Here is a 19,555-nt window from a genome sequence, read left to right as displayed (position 1 = left end):
CGTCACACATTCGCTGTGTTTATGCAAAGTTCAAGTAAGCTCACATAAGTTTTATAGTAGTCATCGACATAATCAGTTAGGACATACATAACTTTATACCATGTGGCTCTAACTTCTACCCCCCTCCCCCCTCTCAAATTATGTACTAAATATTATTTTTTCAAAATTCAAAAGCAGCATTAAAGAGGACAAACTGTGCCATCTTGTCGTTCGTTATTTCGTTTATTTTTTTGAATGTTGCTTACGTCACCGGTAGCGCAAAATGCCCGATTTTTAAGACCTAAAACATGGGCTAAGTGGCACTTAAAATTAAAGGTCTTTCAAAAAAACTATCACGAATTCAATGGCGTATTGCGTTTAAAAATCTATCGCTTCGTTTTTAAAAAAACACATATAAATTTGGTAAAAAGTGCAATCCAAACTCGGTTAAACAATACGTAAACATTGAAGAGACTAGTTTGTTGATAGGAAATTGGTTTGTTTTCGATCTTGTGCTCAATAACAATCTTTGGTTAAAAAAAAATACAGAATGTAGAGATAAATAAAAATAACCAAAGACTGTTTGTAAGCAGAAAGTCGAAAACTAGCCGATTTCCTATCAACAAACAAGTTTTTTCATTGTTTACGTACGTTTGCATTTAAGTATCGCATTTTTTATCAAATATATTCTTACTTTTCTCAAGAATAAATGGATAAATTTTGAACCGTAATATGCCGTTGAATGTAGTTTTTAAAAACTTTTAATTTGAGGTGTCACTTGCTTCGTGTGCAAAAAAAAAAATCGTTCGTTTTATGCTACCGGCGAAGCAAGCAACATTTAAAAAACTAAACAAATGTCGAAAGATAGCACTCTTTGTCCCATTTAACGCTGCTTTTGAATTAAAAAAAAAAAAGAAAAAAATTTAAATCCAGCAGGGGGTCGAGTAGACCCTGAAGTAATGCCTAACGGCGATTCCGGGGGGGATTCAGGGTGAAGAGAGGAGGGTTTTAGTGGGTAGGCGTCCCACCCTGGGACGAATCCCACATAACCCGGTCGCTATAACATCAGACCGGGTACCTTTGGAAGGTTTCCCTCCTCAAAAAAAAAGAAAAAAAAAAAGGGGGGGGGGGGTCGAGCAGAGGACTACGATTTAGATTTGGAGCAGCACATGTCACATAGATACGTTGGACATTTCATGTGAAATATAAAAAATGAATTTCATTTCGTTACTAGTTACATAATAAACCTTCATTTCAGCACTCGGCCGCGGCTTCTGCGCGGGACGACTGACGCTCAGTTTCTTTTTCGGAATAAAGTTCGGAATGTTCGCTTTCACTTTGATAGCACTTTGTCAGGAGTTGTTTTAGAACTCCCTCGCAACGCGAAACTAAAAATAAAAGTCAAAGTTATGATTAGCGAAGCAGCTGGAGGGAGTCAGAATTTAATTCAAATATTTTCGCTGTAGCACCGGAGGGATTTGGAAATGTTCATTTTATGGCAATGCAAATTTAGTTGAATGGAAAGGGTTCTTAGGTGGACGGCCCGAAATGGCGGAATTCTGATAAATAACCAACAGCAGCTCGTAAATTAGTAGAGCTGAGAAAATAAGCAGGAACTCAGTATGTAATTTACGGTTTCTTTACACGAATTCCGATGTAAATTTCAGAAAGCTCTGGCTGCACTCTCATCCCAAGGGGGCCTGCTCAAAACAATATTTTCTTCATAGCGAAAGCAGTCGTTCCCAATAAGACCCATCTTAAACCGTAGGTCGAAAGTAATTTGACTTTCAATCGTTCACAGCGCAATAAGGTGTTTATATCGATTTTGCCACCCGATATTTCAGGTAAAGACATTTTATTTAATAATTTTTGGCTGTATTATAGAAATCTCTTAACAACACGGCATTGTACCTTAAAGCGTCTCATGAAAACATCAATATAAAGTGGGCACTTGAAGCTCGAAAGAATAAATTTGCTTGTCTGCAGACTTCCAGAGAGTGCTGAAAGTTTGTCGATAAATTGATGATAATGCTCTGTCAAGCAATCTTAAGGAATAAATCCAGTTTGATAGTTCAGATATCGTCTTTGTGCATTTCACCAATTTCACGTTCAATGCCAAATATTTGCTGATTTATTGCAAATGCACTGACAGTCCTAATGGACGTAAATCATGATGAAGATGATTTTTATTCTCTGCGAGTATCGTGTCTCGAATAGGAAAATATTGAGCTTTTGCGAGTTCCTCCTCAAACCGTATTTCGTATAAAGGCACAGAGAAATACAAACTGATCCTGTGTAATATAATTGAGCATTGAAAAATATCAATACTTTTAGAGCAATTTCCATCCCAAACGCATCAATGTAATTTGGAATGGAAAGGGAGGGAGTGCACGAGAACCTTTTCTGATCCAGATTGCACGAATGCATGTTGGTTTAAAATTTTTTTGAATTTTTGACGCACGAGTTGTGTCCCGATGAGAATTTCATGAATCGAATAATGCGTATTTATGATAGCATTGTAGGATTTTTGATTCGTTGACATTCACAGAAATGCCTCACTTTTTGTATGTTGAAAGAGCTCTCAGGGGCAACATTATGAGTACAGCGAATGCATATTATCAAATTTTTTAGCGAAAATCGACATAATTTTTAGATTACTATTTTCGAATACATTGTGCCCACAAACAGAACGCATAAGAAGAAAAACTGGTAACAGCACCGTAAACGGTTACTGGCACCAGCACCGTAAACGGTTTTCGCTCCGATCGTTCTGATTTTTTAATGTGTTATTCTAAAGGTCATTTTGAACGACTTTTCTAAATGGAAAAGGGCGCGCAAATGCCTCTTTCACACTTTTTTTTAGGTTGAACATTTTTCCAAACGGGATCGTGGAGCGAACAGGGGTGCTGGGTGGGGTAAACTGCCTCACTATGGGTATGTAATATTTTGTTGTTGCTTTAAAGATCTGAAACGTTGTTGATAATTACCTCACTCAGCACTCCAATTCACTCCATGAATCCCGAAAGACACTTCACTTGATCGACTAAAATACTAGCGTGGCCCCTGCGCAAGAAAGATACACGAAAATTTTACGATTTTATTTTAATTGCAATCGCAATTGAAAAAAAATATAAATTCTGATCAAAATAAGTAAATGAAAAACATATTGCTTGATAAGAATTGAAACTAAATGAAATAAATTTCCTTTATTGAGGTGATCCGAACTAACCTGAACTAACCTAAACTAACCTGAACTAAATGAAATATTTAAATAATATTAGGTTATGTAGTACGAAATGAGTAGAATTGAATTGAAATTTAGTCATTTTTTTTTCATATGAAATGTTTTTATTGTCAATCGAAATACGCACCGCCATTATCGATACACTTCTGCCATTTAACGGGAAGTTCATTGATTCCCCTGCTGTAAAAGCCTGCAGGCCGGGAGTCGATAAACTCGTGGAAGGCAGCTTTGACAGCCTCGTCGGAGATGAATGTTTTCCCTACCAAGAAGTTATCCAAATTTTGAAAGAAGTGGTAATCAGTGGGTGCTAAGTCGGGTGAATACGGTGGATGACGAAGAGTTTCCAATTCCAACTCCTGTAGCTTGGCCGAGGTGACTTGTGCGGTGTGTGGCCGAGCGTTGCTGTGCAACAATAGCGGTGCGCTTCGATTGACTAATCTTGGCTGCTTAACCGTCAGTTGCCTCATCATTTCGGTCAGTTGTCGACAGTAGACATCAGCCCTAATCGATTCACCAGGTTTCATGAAGCTGTGATCGATGACACCTGCGTTGGACCACCAAACGGACACCATAAGCTTCTTTTGATGAAGATTTTTTTTCGCACAATGTTTTGGTGGTTCATCTTGATCCAACCACTGCGATGAACGTCTGGTATTGTCATGTAGGATCCATTTCTCATCACAAGTAACAATCCGATTCAAAAATGGATCGTTATTATACCGGCACAACAAAGAAACACAAGCTTCGAGACGTCGTTCTTCCTGTATGTCTCTCAACTCATGCGGTACCAACTTGTCCAGCTTCTTCACCTCACCAATTTCAGCCAAATGAGTCAATATGGTTTTTTTGGTTACTCTGAATATTAACGAATATTCGAACGCACTTTGACGTGGATTCGCTTCCACCACGGCTTTCAGATGGTCGTTATCCACCTGAGTTTGAGGTCGTCCACGTGGTTCATTTGTTAGGTCAAAATTGCCAAAACGAAATTTCATGAACCAACGAGATGCTGTTTGCTGTGAAGTGACTTCAGTACCAAACACATCATTAACATTGCGAGCCGCCTGAGCTGTTGTGGTTCCACGGTGGAACTCATATTTCATTAACACACGAATTTCGCTGTTTTGCACGGCCGCACAGAAATTTTTATAAAAAAAAAAGTTTTCAATAATTTTTAACGCTTTAAACTCTGATCGAAAGAGGAAGAATGTGCCTTTTTTTCCACATAAAAAGGTCAAGTCCAAATATAGATTTAGAGTGAAGTTATTCGCAGTTGAATGTGGCATTTCGAGAATCTACCCATTTCATACTACACGACCTAATAAATATATAAATTTATGTGAGACGTGAATGCTGGGAGAATCAAGTAATGTTGTCGGATTGATAAATTCAAAAATGATTATTTGGATGAAAAATGGAAATGTGTTACCTTACCTCACCTTACCTTACCCCACCCAGCACCCCTGTTCGCTCCACGATCCCGTTTGGAAAAATGTTCAACCTAAAAAAAAGTGTGAAAGAAGCATTTGCGCGCCCTTGTCCCTTGAGAAAAGTCGTTCAAAATGAAAAACTTGTTTTATTTGTACATTTTAAAGAAAACATAATTTTTCACGGAAACGTCTATCTTCCTTGAACTTGACTTCGTATTGGGCAGGCGAGGTTGGAGCGCTCCCACGGTACGATGCCAAATTGTGAAACTTTTCTTTAGATTTGAAGATTCTCCACTTTCTTCTGTTCACAAACAACTTCTCTTCCACTTTTTCTTTCTACTTTCCTCCTCGCCCACCTCAGACAAACTCTGTGTGAAAATCGACCTTCAAAAACCCACGAAAAAATGAAAATACAAGGAGAGGACACACAAAACCTTTCATCGACCTAAACACCATAAATCCAAATGTACAGCACCGGGGCCATAATTTTAACGTTTTTTTTTACGAATAAGCCATAAAGGGCACATTGGAAAAATTATCTGTCAAATATCGTATCCCCCACAATCCTTTTTTGTTGTTAGGGTTTAAGTGGCAATATTTTGCGGAAGCTAAATTATCGAAAAATATTTCTCTATGACATTGAACAATTTTAATAAAACGAATAAAACTGGCAGCTGAATAATCATTGTTTAGCTGTATGTTTTATTGCTTTCCTTAGTAATCGTGAAAATAACGCGTGTCCTGGCCCGTGCAAACTCATTCTTCCTTCTCTTTACACTCTTCCGCCCATCGCGATAAAGAATAACAGATTGAGTTGCTGATACGGCGGAATCAGAATTTCGACCCTTAAGGGCTGAATTCGATTGTTGTCCTATCAAAGGAAATTACTATAAAAAGAGTAAAACAAGGGAAAAAAATCTCTTTTACTGTTTTCATAACTTCAATCTACCCATATAAACAAGAAACATTACTTTCTGCTTGCACAGGGTCGGCAGTAAACATTGCAAACAACGTTAACATCTCGTAAAAATCTTGCTGCCTCTATGTATTGTTAAAAATTTGATACAACATCTCTAATATGTTGCATTACCAGGGAGGGGGATGAGGTGAGGCTGGGGGTGTATAAATTATTACCGCCAGTGCATGTCCTACGTAATGTTAATTGAAAAATATCTGCGATATGGTGTTAATGATTAATGGATGTGGGCAGAGACCACTTGAACTCCCATATTTTACTGCGGTAAAGGTCAAACGTATTTCCGAATAATCTCTGCATAATTGCTAATAAAGCTGGGATAAATTAGTAATTTTCTGCTCAAACACTCGCCTCTTGCTCTATCTATGTTAAAACCGAAAAAACATCATTTCGCCGAAGGCACCTGGAAAGGGTAACATTGCACTTGATTAATTTAATGGAGTTGGGATCACCGTTGCGACCCAGGGGCATATTCCCAGTGATTAATAACGATCCAAAAATTTTAAGAATGTATAACTCGTCTCTGGCTAATTTTGATTCGGTTTCAACCAGCTTCCCCAAAGGGCGCTCAGTTGACGAAAATAAACCTTCAATTGATTATTTATTTTCCATGCAAAATGGCCCGAGATTGAACTTACCACGTTTACCTACGTCATCGCTAAATGCAAACAAATATTTATTTTTATTATTATTTATGTTTATATTTGATAAAGGAGTTGTCTGCAATTTTGTGCATTGTAACAGCGGCAAACCATACGCGTGCAGCGACTCAGATTCGTTCACAACTGTATACGAGCTGAGCTATTTGATTTTTTTACTTAAGACAAAAAATTGTAGGAAGTCAAATGAACTTATTTTTTATAACTTTCTTTAGCTTAGCACGAAATAATAACGTGAAAAAAATCAAATCGACCTTCCATCATGGTCCGTTTAAATGTTAAAAAAATTGTCGGGTGTGAACGGTTATACAGTGGCGGGCAAAAGTTTTGAAACTTTTTTATTTTTAAGTCGGCAGAAACTGAAGGCAAATTATCAAGCCACTGTTGTTATGCAATTGTAGTCACTCATCAGATTGACTATCAGAACGCACGGTTAACGAAACTGATGCGTAATTAAATGAAAAAATAAATAAAACATACTTTTGAGTCGGAAAAAGCGTTTATTTACAAAAGCATTAATATTATAAGAAAAAAAAACTTAATATTTGGTACCAGATCCTTTCGAGTTAATCACCAGCTGATATCTTCTAGGTATCGAATAAAAACGATTTACACACGTTTTCTCCGGACTTTTTTCCATTTGTCAAATATTATTTCTAAAAATTTAGGCTTGTTACGAATGTTTCTCAAAAGGATACGGTCATGTAGTATTTCTCATAAATGGTCAATGCGGGTTAAATCGGGGCATTACGATGGCCATTTAATTACACCTACTCTTTCAGAAGAAAACCGTTTTTTTCTCAACTTGCAAGTACGTTTTGACTCATTATCCTGCTGGAATCTCCAACGAAGAGGCATTTTATACTCCACGCATGACAACATATTTTCTCTAATATAGCCCGATGTTGAAATTTGTCCATTTGTCCTTTTACTTTCACTATGGACCCTACACCTGACTGATTAATCCAACACCAGATCATGACACTGCCACCTCCATGCTTAACCGTTGGTACTTGGTATTTGACGTTACATCTTTCACATGATGGCCATCTCACGTGGTGTTTATCATCGGATTCAAATATTTGAAACTAACTTTCGTCATTCTAAAGAACAGTACACGAATTTCAAAGGCTTCGATATTCTTTTTTCATAATAGGGGTTTCTTAATAGCAGCCTCTCCAAATAAGCTCATACTGCATAATCGACGTCTCATAGCCCTTTCGGTCAACTGAAGATTCTTGATTAATCTCCCGAGGTGTCCCACGAGGATCTTTTTGTCAAAATCTTTTAATTACTGTATCAATTGCGAAGGTAGTTTTTCGTGGGCTTTTTTTGGGCCTCATAAGACTTCTGCCACCATCACGAGAAGTGGCTGAAATCTTCGATGTTGCGCCTTTACTAATTTTTTTATTTTTGGAAATAAAAACTTGTTTTTGATGATTGTCATGCAGCTCAATGATCTTTAATTTTAAATAATTTCAAATACACTTAGCATTATTCATGACGTATAATATTAATACTGACAATTTACCCAAACTGTTTTTATACGTTGAGCGCAACAACAAGTTTAAAAACTTTTATCAGTGGTGAAAACTTATCTTGTCTGAATGACAAACATATACAAATTCAATATAACAAATAAACTTTTACAAGAATGACATGATTAGTGAATAAACATTTTGCACATACGAGGGTTTCTTAAAAAGAATATTTCAACAAAAAATTCAAAAACAGTCGCCCCTGTATAAGTCCAGTCTTCTAAAAGTCCTTTAATATTTGATACGTCCTGAATGAATGTGGTCCCATGCAGTTTATGTTTTATTCCAAAGTTGGTCGAAATTCGAAACGTACCCAGCAGAATCGGCTAAAGTTCATTTTGCTATTTTCCACAAGGGCTCTATTGGATTAAGCTCAGGTGACTGTGGGGGCCGTTCTGTGACATGAAAGCCACGATCAGCTAACCACTGGTTGGTGAATCTGGCAATATGTTTGGGTTCATTATCATGTTCAAAAAGGACCTCATCGACGGCTTTGCCCCATTTTTCTAAGGATTGCAATAAACTGTGTTCGAGAATCTCAACGTAATCTTTAGCAGTAATCCGTTCTAATATTCTATGAAGCGCTTCAACACCACTGGCTATCGTGGTGCCGAAAATCATCGTTTCCAACACCAAATTTTACATTTGGGGGGACTTCATGGTTCTTTCTTTCTCTTTCAAATCCAAATTTTTCCATCTCACGCAAATCTATTGATTTAGAATTTGTCAGATCAAATCGCATTATCCCACATTCCTCGTGTGTAGTGTTTATATAACGTTGCACGATTCAAACGAAGACAGTTTATATTAAATTTGGACAGTATTATCAATCTATCTTGATTGAATCGAGCCAAGGATACAGTATTCTTTTGCCCTCGGAATTTTGCTTAGGACCACTCTTATTTTATTTTTTTATTTTAGTATAATAGGAAAATCTCGAAAATGTCTCAAATTTGGTTGCCCCACCATTAAAACACTTATATTTTTCGAGATTTCACGGTAAAAAGTCCTTTTTATAGAGATTTTTTTGACCTCTGAAAAATTTCCACAATCGCTTCGCACTGGAATGAAAAAGAATGGAACAGGACCGTTAAGGAAAGGAAATATTTCCGATCTTTCATAAAAATAAGTGAATTAATGAAACCGGAGAAAAACGTTGATTTTTTTTCGGTGAAATTTGCCCTGAAGGAACTCGAGCCACCTAATTGGTCACGCGCAGACTCGTAGCAAACTTGCTCAGTTCAAAGACGCAAAGCTAAACAAGAATTACTATGCTGAATATTTGTTGACCAACAGTTTAACGAAATCAATCCTGTTGTTATCGGAGATTAAAAGATCTTGGATTCGCAAACTAGGGATAATAGAAAATTGCCAACCAATGTGAACAATGTTTGAGTCATTGTACAGTTCCTCACAAAATTGAGCGTTAATTAATACAATTCCTTAAGTAATTAACTGCTATGAACGAATTTAGGGGTTTTATTATCATCATTGATTCATATGATATTTTAGATCATAAAAGGTAACAAAATATTTGAATGTTTTTCAAAATGAAGAATTAATACTCCGAATTGTCATTATAAATTGTTAAATCGTGAGACAAAATGGAGCGTACACCATGTTCATTAACACACAACTCAGTTAAAAATAATTATAATGGTTAAATTCAGCATTTTCTGGAGTTTCCTTGGGAGTCCATAATGGTTTGAAGTAGTCGCGGCATTGATTGGATTAATTTAAGTGTGCGATCAGGTGATATTTCCTCTCATCCAGCAAGAATTACATTGTTAAAGTCTTCTCTATTTTTGGGATTTTTATTTTGAACTTCAGTTTTTAATAGATGCCATAGATAGTCGATGGGGCTTATGTCAAGACCGTGCGGGGGATTTTCGGCACTTTATACTAGAGCCATTCACGAACTATTAACGCCGTATGTTGCGGCTCATTATCTGGCTGAAAATGATAAACTCTTTGCACGTTCACTTTTTCTATTGAGGCTCTCAAATTTTCCCTTAATATGATCATTTGAACGCGTCTATTCATTGTTCCTTCGATGAAGGGCAACTTTCCTGTGCCGCGGCCCGACATACGTGTTTTTCGTTGTCGGTACTGTATTCGGTTTTCTCTATATATTTTTTTAAAGTTTATTTTGGTATCGTCAGAAAAAATTATTTGGTTTAAAAAATCCAGTGGCTTACTAACACGTTCCCGAGCAAAATTTAGTCACTTCATTGTATTTACTTTAGAGATGTATGATTTCTTCCGAGCTACACGTCCGTTAGAATTATTTTTTCCAAGTCCCCTGCGAACCGTTTCTATGGATTGTGCAATCCTTGAGCTCATCTCCGCAGTCAGTTTAGGACTGTGACATCCTGCCTAATTTGATGCACAATGAAACCTTCATCATCACCTCTGAGAATTGGTTTCCTTCCTCCCCCGACATGATCCTTAAGCGTTCCTTCGTAACGAAATTTATTTATAATTTTCTGAATTGTGGAACGCGTCCTGCCTACAATTTTACCGATTTCGCGGATGTTCTTTCCTTGTGAAAACATTTTCACAGTCATTTTCCTTTCGGATTCACTGCCATCACATCGCCGAGCTTTCATCTTCAAAATTCTTATCAAGCTTCTGACGACTGTATCGAAATTGAATTCCCTATGGGCGGTACTGATAAATTCAAATTGTTTATCACCAACATTCCGATCAACTTCTTTGCCGTTCTTCAAGGTTTTATTGTTGTTTGGTTAGGTACGCTCAATTTTGCGTGAGAATACTCAGAAAGTTTAAATTATCTTGCCCTATTGACTCCAATATATTATATATATATTTTTTCTTTATTTGGAACATTTTAAGTGGAAAAATGATCGCTTTCAATGATTTGGCGAAAATATTTATAATAAACAAAAGGATAAGAAGAAATTCATGGCGCATGATCGGAAACGCTCAATTTTGCGATTAACTGTGTGCATACATGAACGTTCTGGGCAGCTTTATACGTGATGATATGAAGCTTTTGCTTTGAATTTTTAACGTTTACGCAGACGTAAGTAACCCCACGTAAATAAAACCTCTACTCTTACAGCCGAGTGAGTTATCCAGAATGTTTATTTAAATATTATTTATAGGTAGCACAATACACAAAGTCGCAGACGAGTCTATTACCAATTATTCCAGTTGAAAAGCTCCTTCAATCAAGTCAAAACTTTAAACCAAGTGGCAAGTAAATCCGATTTTCTGCAATAATGAACCCTGGAATTTCATTTAAACTTTCATCCATTGCAAACAGGAATGCGCTTTGAAATGCCGTTATGGCATTTATCATCGATCCTTAATACCTGTTAACATTGTGCAGTGATTTTTAAATACCTTCCCCCCAATCGGAGACTTAATAAGTTAATTGAACAAACTGCGTGGACATTGGAGGGTTGATCGAAAGGGTTGGGAACAGCATTAATTAGTGGACTTTGTTTGATTTAATTTTTTTATGAAACTCAGTGTTTTAATTAAAGCTGAATTATTCTTCGCATAATATAAACTTTCCTGCATAGGTGTGGGATTTTAATTTCCTTTATAGTCCTTGAATATATAGCTCTAAAATCACACGTGTATGCGTGCATGTTTGAACAAATTCAAGGCGAACATGCAGAGAGGTTAATCCGGTATTGAGGGGATAATGGGATGATAAGAATGGGATAGTAAAAACTTAATCATAGGTGAGCCAACGTGGAAAATTAGGGGTTAAATATCCTACTTAACCTCAGTGCTCTTAAGTATTTTATAGAACGATTATTGTCGGTGGTGACATTTTTCAGTTCTGGGAAGAATACTGAAGTTCTATATATGTAGTAAGTTTACGAGAAGAATGCTTTCCATCGAATGGTGCATTGAGCTTCTGGCGAGCTCCTATTTCCATAATAATCCACTTGTTGCTGTGATGCGGTAGCGCTCCACAGCATGGCAGAAGAGAAAGTTTATTTGAAAAAGTATTTATTTTTATATCCTGAACGTTTTAGTAATAGAGTGGCATAATATAAACCATATTACAATTTTATATTCGTCATACACTTGACATGATACTGCACGGAAAATACAAAATTTTTCACCTAAAAATTTTCCATATTTTTATAGTTGTGACATCGACATTTATGTACGTTATTGCTCTGCAAAATTCAGGCACCAACAGACATTAGAATACTCTCTGAGAATAGCTATTCTTGTTGCTGGATAAAACACTTGTTGGCGCGCAGCAATAAAAATTCGGTGGTTAGTTTTTGCACCAGCGGTACAATATCCAGCGTTTTGTGATATATTTCGATGCGTGATCAATTCAAAATAAAAACTTATCATTTTTCTCGTCAAGGAATCTAAAAGCCTTCCGATTTCCTGAAACCGACATTTACAATAAAACTATTCCTAGATTTAAAGTTAGACGCATTTATATTGCGATTTATTGCACACACTAGGAGAAATTCTGGAATAAGGAGCTGTCGTGAGCACAGACTGAAATTGTATTATTTACCAAACCGTGTCGAATTATTTTGTCATTTCCAGCTCTCTTATCTTACTCAGCTGTTATCATAAGCATTGTATGTAAAACTAGTTAATCCACCTGATAACTTATGTACCGGTAGATTTATACAAAATTGATTTATATCAGTTTACTGAAACTAAGTGAAAAGAGAAACATTGACATCTACAGAATATGGTAATTAATCACGAAATCCTGGAACGAAGCAGCCATGTTTGCTCAACTGAGCAGAAAACGTCAAATTTCCATCAAGTTAACCCAATCGGAGATTATCCATCTTTCCGCATTTCCATTGTTTTCTAATTTTAGTTGCAAACTTCTCGCTTGGACCTAATTACACCAATCCAACGAATTCCATGAAACTCCATTATCGTCACAATGGAACTGAAGTTTAGATGCCGACAGACTCACCTAGATGGAAATTAAATTGTTGTTGATAATAGTTTCATCCAACAAACAATGATAATGTAATGTGTGGTAATGCGTACAAATTTTACTATTTAGATGCTTCTCGGTTAAATCAATTAACACCTACGCCAGGTTCTCCTGCATATATCTCTTATTTGTGCTGTAAGTTGACTTGCTTTTCAGGTCACTGTGAACCAATCCATTGTCAGCAATGATCATTTTTTTTGTCTTTATTATCGTGCTGATTATAAAACATTTGAGAATTAATTGATAATAAAACAATGTCTGTTAATCACAATTAATCCGTACAACATGTTCATCATTGTTCCATTGTTTTCTAGTCATGAAATATATTTGCAAGTTCTCCAAGCTTTCAAGCACCATCAAAGTGCCGCTTCAAAGCAGTGGAAAACTTTTTGAAGTTTTCCACTGCTGAATGTAACTTAAATAAACAAAAAGACAATAACCAGTATATTTGATTGTTTAACGGCACGAGCCATCCGTTAATGGGCACTTTTCGTTAGCAAACCGTGGCCTCTAGGGAATTCTGATAGGAACAATAGACTTGTTTCGTAACAAGGACTGTTTACATAAACATTAGACTGTTTACTTACGGTTTGGAGAAAGCCTGGAGCAGTGCCCGAAGGCGACTAAAACCCGGAAGACTCAGGAAAGACTGAGGATCTTGCCCGGTACGAATAAAGCTTTTGTGGGCTGTTTCACGCAGTTAATATTTCCATTTTTCCCTCCATAGAATAAAAAAATCCAATAGAATACCTTCTCACATCTTATCCAGAAAGTTTTTAATCATGGTTGGGTTTCGCCAGACATGATCTCACGTATACTAGTTCGTGAAACTGAATCATTTGTTATAGATGATATCTGAATAACCAACGATATTCTCTATTTCTAAATTTGTAACATACAGTCATATCCACCGACTCAGAAATACTCTAAAATTCCTTCATGACGTCAAATGTTTCTACTGAAAAGGGGGAAAGGGACTGCAAGAAAGATTCCTTAAGATTCTGCGTGCAGTTGTAGCAGATTAAATAGATACATGTTCATGTGTGACAGAGTGATAATGAGGAAGGATAAATTACCTCTATGAGTTGAAATTTTCTGTGCGGTGGAACAATAGACAATTAAACCATGTTTGGTCAGGTTAGTTCAGGTCACGTCCCTGTTGACTGAGTGCAAGAAGATATGGAAGGCATTCAGGATCGTGGTTTAGGGAAATATGAGAAAGAAGGCTAAGGGAGAGAGATGGAGAGGGAGAGGGAGAGGGAGAGGGAGATGGAGAGGGAGAGGGAGAGGGAGAGGGAGAGAGAGAGGGAGAGGGAGAGGGAGAGGGAGAGGGAGAGGGAGAGGGAGAGGGAGAGGGAGAGGGAAAAGAAGAGAAAAGAATGACTTTAGGAGAACGGACGAATAAGTAGGATTATATAAAACATATGAAGTTGTTTTTTATTTTATACCCCTTCCTCCTCCCCCCTCAAAGTAATGCTTCGCATCGATTTAGGGGAAATCTAAAATGAAGAAGGGATGTTTTTAGACAGCAGACGTTTCTTTAAAAGATGAATCTCACACAACCCGATCTCCAGGTCACCCAAAACAGGTACCTATCAAGGTTTTCTTCCCTTATAAAAAAAAAAACAAAGTTTCCATCCCTGTATCAGGAATAATGCAGGAGGGCGGTCCTTGGTGAAAACCACGGTGAAAGGGGGGGATTTTAATAGGTAGACAGTATCAAATGAATTCACCTCACTTAACCCAGTCGTTAGATCCCTAGACCGGATACCCATAAAGATTTCCTTTTCTGTAAAAATGGGTTAGTTCAAGTTATTTCAAGAACTAACCTGAACTATATTGACACTGTAGAATTGCGAATTTCGTGACTACCGATCAATTCCCCATTAAATGAGCATCCCAATAGGCCCAATAGCAAACATTATGTCGGTCCACAATGAACCGAAATCAATTCAATATTTTTGCGATTTTTCTTGCAGATTTCTAATTGCGCATGCGCAATGTAAAAAATTTTGAAATAATTTGGCGCGTTTGTCGGTGATTAGAATGGGAAGAGCAAAGGGAATAATTTAGTTCTCATATTGCGAGTTGTAAAAGTACTTTGCGCTTAATTTTTTTTTTAATGCTGACTGTACCATGTACAAATCGCCGGCATGTTACCTGGCTCGCACTGCTCCGTTTTTTTTTTTTTTGGTTGTAAGAAGGAGCCCGTAGAATTAAATTAAAAACTTACCTCGCTCAAGAAGATGCCTCCTCCCTACCCTCCTCAATCCCACTAACACATTTTCCTCTAGGTATCCCACAACGAAATTTTCAACAGTAGTGTAATCAACCAATGATTTACGCGCCAAAAGCAAACAGGCAAACTGAACCGAATTCAACACCTACGGCTATAATACACCGATACAATAAACCTGATTCGAATTTCTGCTCCGGGATTTCTAGAAAGAAAGAGAGAAAGAGAGCTACCATGTAAGTGACTTTGCTTTTCGACCTATGCAAAAAAATCCGGCCCAGAGTTAACCACCCAGACAGGCAAACCTTCGTACTTTAATTGGACTTGGGATCCAATACATCCAAATATACAGGGTGTCGAATTTTCATTGTAAATGTATTTCTGCGTCCGTGGAGTTTTCGTAAATATTGTTGGTGAGACGAAATGTTAAATGCACATATACCGGGTGCGTTCGAAAATTTTTAATTTTGAAGCACTCTCTAGCCGTGCGATGTGGAGGAAAATGAGGCTTTGAACTAGGCACATTAGCCAAATATAACAAAACTATCCTGGCCAATTAGGCTTCATTACAAATGTACTCGATCGTGGCATTAATAATTAATTAATAAGCAATTAAATTTATTACTTTTATCGGGTTTCACATTGAAACGCCGTAACTTGCAAAACTGCTATAGTGATTTTCACAGTATTTTATACAAAAAATACTTAAAATGCAAACTCAAATATGTGCAGACACCTTGTTAAATAATCCTATAGAATACATTTAATTACATTCCCACGTGCATATAAAACTGAATTCTTGAATCATGAATTAAGATCTGTCCTGGTAAATCCGACCCTGTATTGTACACCCTGTCCTAGAGTTAAATTCAGCATATCTGAACATGTTTACTTATTCTTTCCTTTTTCCGCAGGGTGTTTGGAGTAAGGAGGCCAATTCTCTAACCACAGATGTTTCGAGCATAAACAATCTAAGCAGGGCAGAAATTTTCAAGATATAATGAATGGAAAAGTACAGTTTCACTTTTCTTGTTTTTTCGTTGCGGATCCTGCAGTTTTTGAGATATTAAAATGGAATATGGGGGATGTGCGTCTCATTGGATTCTATATAGCGAGTAACATTTTCTTTTGGGTTAAAACCCCTTTTCGCATCCAAAGTGTCTTTCGCAGTACGTCGATAGCTATTACTGGTCGATATTCGAATATCCAGTTCAATTTAGAATTTTTGCTTATCTTTCGTAATTTCTCCATACCTACCGCCATTTTCCGATGTTTTGCAAAAGTACGTAGAAATACAGATGATTTCCTCCAGGAACGAGCAAATGCTTCGAATGTTCTTTTTCGGATTTCCAGGCAAATTATAAATAATGGACGATTTCGCTGTCATTAGAACGTTAATTTTATAAATGACTGGAAAATGACGAAAAGTACAAAGAAGCCACAAGAAACAAACAAAAATGCTCGAATTGAACGGGGGATTTTGATACTGACAAGTAAAATGGTTATGGGAAAAATTTGATGGGGAACGAGTGTGGCTGACCCAAAAAAATTATATCTTGTAGAGTATAAGCTGGATTTATATGGATCTATTCATCTTCCAGAAAATCACTTCTAGAAATTTTAACACTCTGAAAAAACAATATTTGCAGATCATTACGTAATTATGATTAGTATGAACGAACTCTAGATTTTTCATTCATACCCCACCCACTCAGAAGTTCGAAAGGAAAACCCTTTTCGAGATATGATTGAAGCACTAATAATGCGGTAGATACCTAATCGAGAATAAACACTAACGTGGTACTGCCCCGTACCATTTACAATGATAATTAACAGATGAACTGAAAGTCAATATCGTAAAATTAGTCGGCGTATGCTAAGTACTAATAGAATAATCTTTCTGTTTGGTGTGCAATAACGGCTAATGATATCTAATAGAGTTTTCGAAGAGGTTAGTTGCCTTCTGGAATTCGGATGAATAATATGTTTTTTCACCACGGTTACCCATTCTCAATAAAAAAATATATTGATGGAACGAAGAGAGGAGACTCAACGTCACCATGTGACCTTTGAACACAATGCATGATGATGGATGTATGTTTCTGTGGGAAGATGAATGTTACGTAAGTGCATCAAAAGAAATTTTGAATGTTTGATGTTCTATTAAATAAACGTTATTTTCCTTTACATAAGAAAAAAATATAAAACGTTCACTTAATTTACGTACATATCTCAAATATTTTCAACCGTTTTATTCGCTTTTGCCAGAAATTTCAACAGTTTAAGATAACATTAAAGAATAATTGTGAATGTTGTATAATAATGATGAGATGGTTCCCCAACCGAAAACCGTAAATTCTCCTAAAGTGTACACTTTACATTTGCATCAAAATCCGATTATTCTCCTCGTAAAAAGAGTTTTATTCAATTTAGAAGGATGCTAAGCTATTCTTGGGCTAAATAGATGTCGTCGATTAAAAACCGCAATAATTACCCCCCCCCCCCCTCAAAAAAAAAAACAACAAAAAAGCGTGCCAGGCTAATTAACGCTAATCATAAGTCATTTAATCAATTAGCAATTAAGCGCTCTGTGTCACAGGCAATGTGGCACGGATTGCGATTATTTGTTATTCTACAATGAATTGGAACGTCTTTTGTCAATGTTTTATTTGATAATTTCAATTCACCCGGTATAAAGTTTAATGGCATTTTCTGTGATGAGTTTCTTCAATCTAATAATATCTGGTTCTTAGGGACAGTATGTATTTTTATTATTTTCCTGCTCCTTTTCCATCACATTGCAAGTAATTTTGAAATAACAGACGGCAGCAAATCAGAAATTACAGGCAGATGTTCTGTGATGAAGCTTCACTCTGTTACGTAATAACATTACGTACGCCGCGCTCCGTCTCGTGTCTTGGCATTGCTATGGTAATTGAGTGTAATGTCTGGGAATTTCTATGACAACCACGCGTGATATTCCAGCATTCCGGAACACAAAGACAACAAACGTCATTAATCGTATCTATTTCATCGCATAGCCACTCGTTTCCGATGTAAATAAAAATGAATTCTCTGGTTAGCTGAACGAGAAGATTCGATCTCAAACGGTATTTTATAATAAATTAGAAAATGCTTTGTATTCAAGACATGATGTACTTTGTATTGAAACTAGTTGAAATTATTTATTAAATACAGAGAAGGGGGAAACGTAGTCGTTTTGGTAACGGCTTTGTGAAGCTAAAGGAGATTACCAGAAGAAAATAATAAAAGCGGCCGGAGGGTTGGCATTTTTAAAATGTAGAATATTAATTGATGTGACATTCTGATGCACATTTTTTTATCGTGGATGATAGATATTTGTTCCTACTTTAATTAGAAAAAATACTTTAAAAAGGAATAATCTTTCTGTGGGGCGCTTGCGCAATTGACTGATACAGTCAACTTGGTTCGAGCAGTAATGAGAGCAGTAAAAAAGTGAGAAAAAAGGTGCTTCGTCTTATTGTCCGTGGAAATGAAAGATCGCATCCAAATGGGGGGGCTATTTCCGTTACAAAGCCCTGAAACCAATGTTTTGCGGGTCGAGCCTGGTATATAGGCTCACCTAAGCTACGGCGGCCCCGGAAAGCTCAGAGAATCTTGCTAAACATATTTCCGCGCGTGTAATCTAGAATTTTTTTTTTACTACAAACCGTTAGATATAAAAAAAAAATGAAAATCAAGATGTCTAACTCATGCCTCATACATTCACGCAAAGACATTCAAATTTGCTCATAAACTCCACCTTCATTTATCTCATTTAAATGCATTATCGGGTATAAATAGATCAGGTGTATTCTTCAATCGAACTGAGTCCTCACATAGTGTAGATGCTTATATGGGTAGCGTGCATTTGATGTATGAATACAGATGTAAGCTTTTCAGTAATAAATTGGAATCTAACGATAATGGCTGAGCCGAGGTTATAGAGAGGATTTTAATCAAGGATAATGGGGGTAAAGATTATGGGCAAATTTGGATTTCAGTTGCTACTTGTTTGCGATTGTGATAATTATAGGTGAATTCTGTATGGAATGCCCAGTTTTTAAATTCGAAGGTCTACGAGTATTCTGATATGGCATTAACGTATAGTTTGCATATAGCATAAGAATATGATATAGAGATATTCCGGAATACCCTGTATTTTCTTCTACTGTATCTTTCAAAAGAATGGCAATGGTCAAATATTTAACCGGCAGCTTAGTAAATATACAAATAAATAACATACAAAAATTTCCTAAAGGTAGATTAAACAGCTTAGTGCTGATGATCCAGAAGAGTTGGATGTATCATCGTTTTTTTTTTGTTAACAGTTTGGAGGAGTTTTTGGCAGACAAGACACTAATCCATGGCGGCGAATCTGGAAGAGGTCATCTTATCGTGTTAAGACTTACGTACCTAGTATATGGGTTGATTGGTCATGACGCTTCTCTGAAGAAGAAATAACATCATAAGGGCGTGGCGTTTTTTCGGTAAAAAAATGTCCTA

At 36.7% G+C, this 19,555-nt stretch overlaps 2 protein-coding genes across 3 annotated transcripts in view; both read right to left on the bottom strand.

Annotated features, from left to right (window-relative positions):
• CCHa1-R (CCHamide-1 receptor) overlaps positions 1 to 19,555 on the bottom strand; it is a 97,430-nt gene that overhangs the window by 50,908 nt on the left and 26,967 nt on the right. Inside the window, exon 1 of one of the 2 annotated variants that reach the window (XM_066296995.1) lies at positions 15,026 to 15,183. The exons of the other annotated variant lie outside the window; for it this stretch is intronic. The gene's annotated coding sequence lies outside the window, so the exon portion shown is untranslated. Of the gene's footprint in view, positions 1 to 15,025; positions 15,184 to 19,555 lie in introns of those variants that run through there. 2 annotated transcript variants of the gene reach the window in all.
• On the bottom strand, positions 3,334 to 8,447 carry LOC136347194 (histone-lysine N-methyltransferase SETMAR-like). Its single transcript, XM_066296953.1, has 2 exons — positions 8,240 to 8,447; positions 3,334 to 4,412 (listed from the first exon to the last, which is right to left on the bottom strand). The coding sequence occupies exons 1-2, from the start codon at positions 8,445 to 8,447 to the stop codon at positions 3,334 to 3,336; spliced, it is 1,287 nt and encodes a 428-aa protein (XP_066153050.1).

Source organism: Euwallacea fornicatus, chromosome 27 (genome assembly GCF_040115645.1).
Source record: "Euwallacea fornicatus isolate EFF26 chromosome 27, ASM4011564v1, whole genome shotgun sequence".
Classification (NCBI taxonomy): domain Eukaryota; kingdom Metazoa; phylum Arthropoda; class Insecta; order Coleoptera; family Curculionidae; genus Euwallacea; species Euwallacea fornicatus.
The sequence above is the reverse complement of the archived record's forward strand: the minus strand, read 5'-3'. Positions and strand labels throughout refer to the sequence as shown.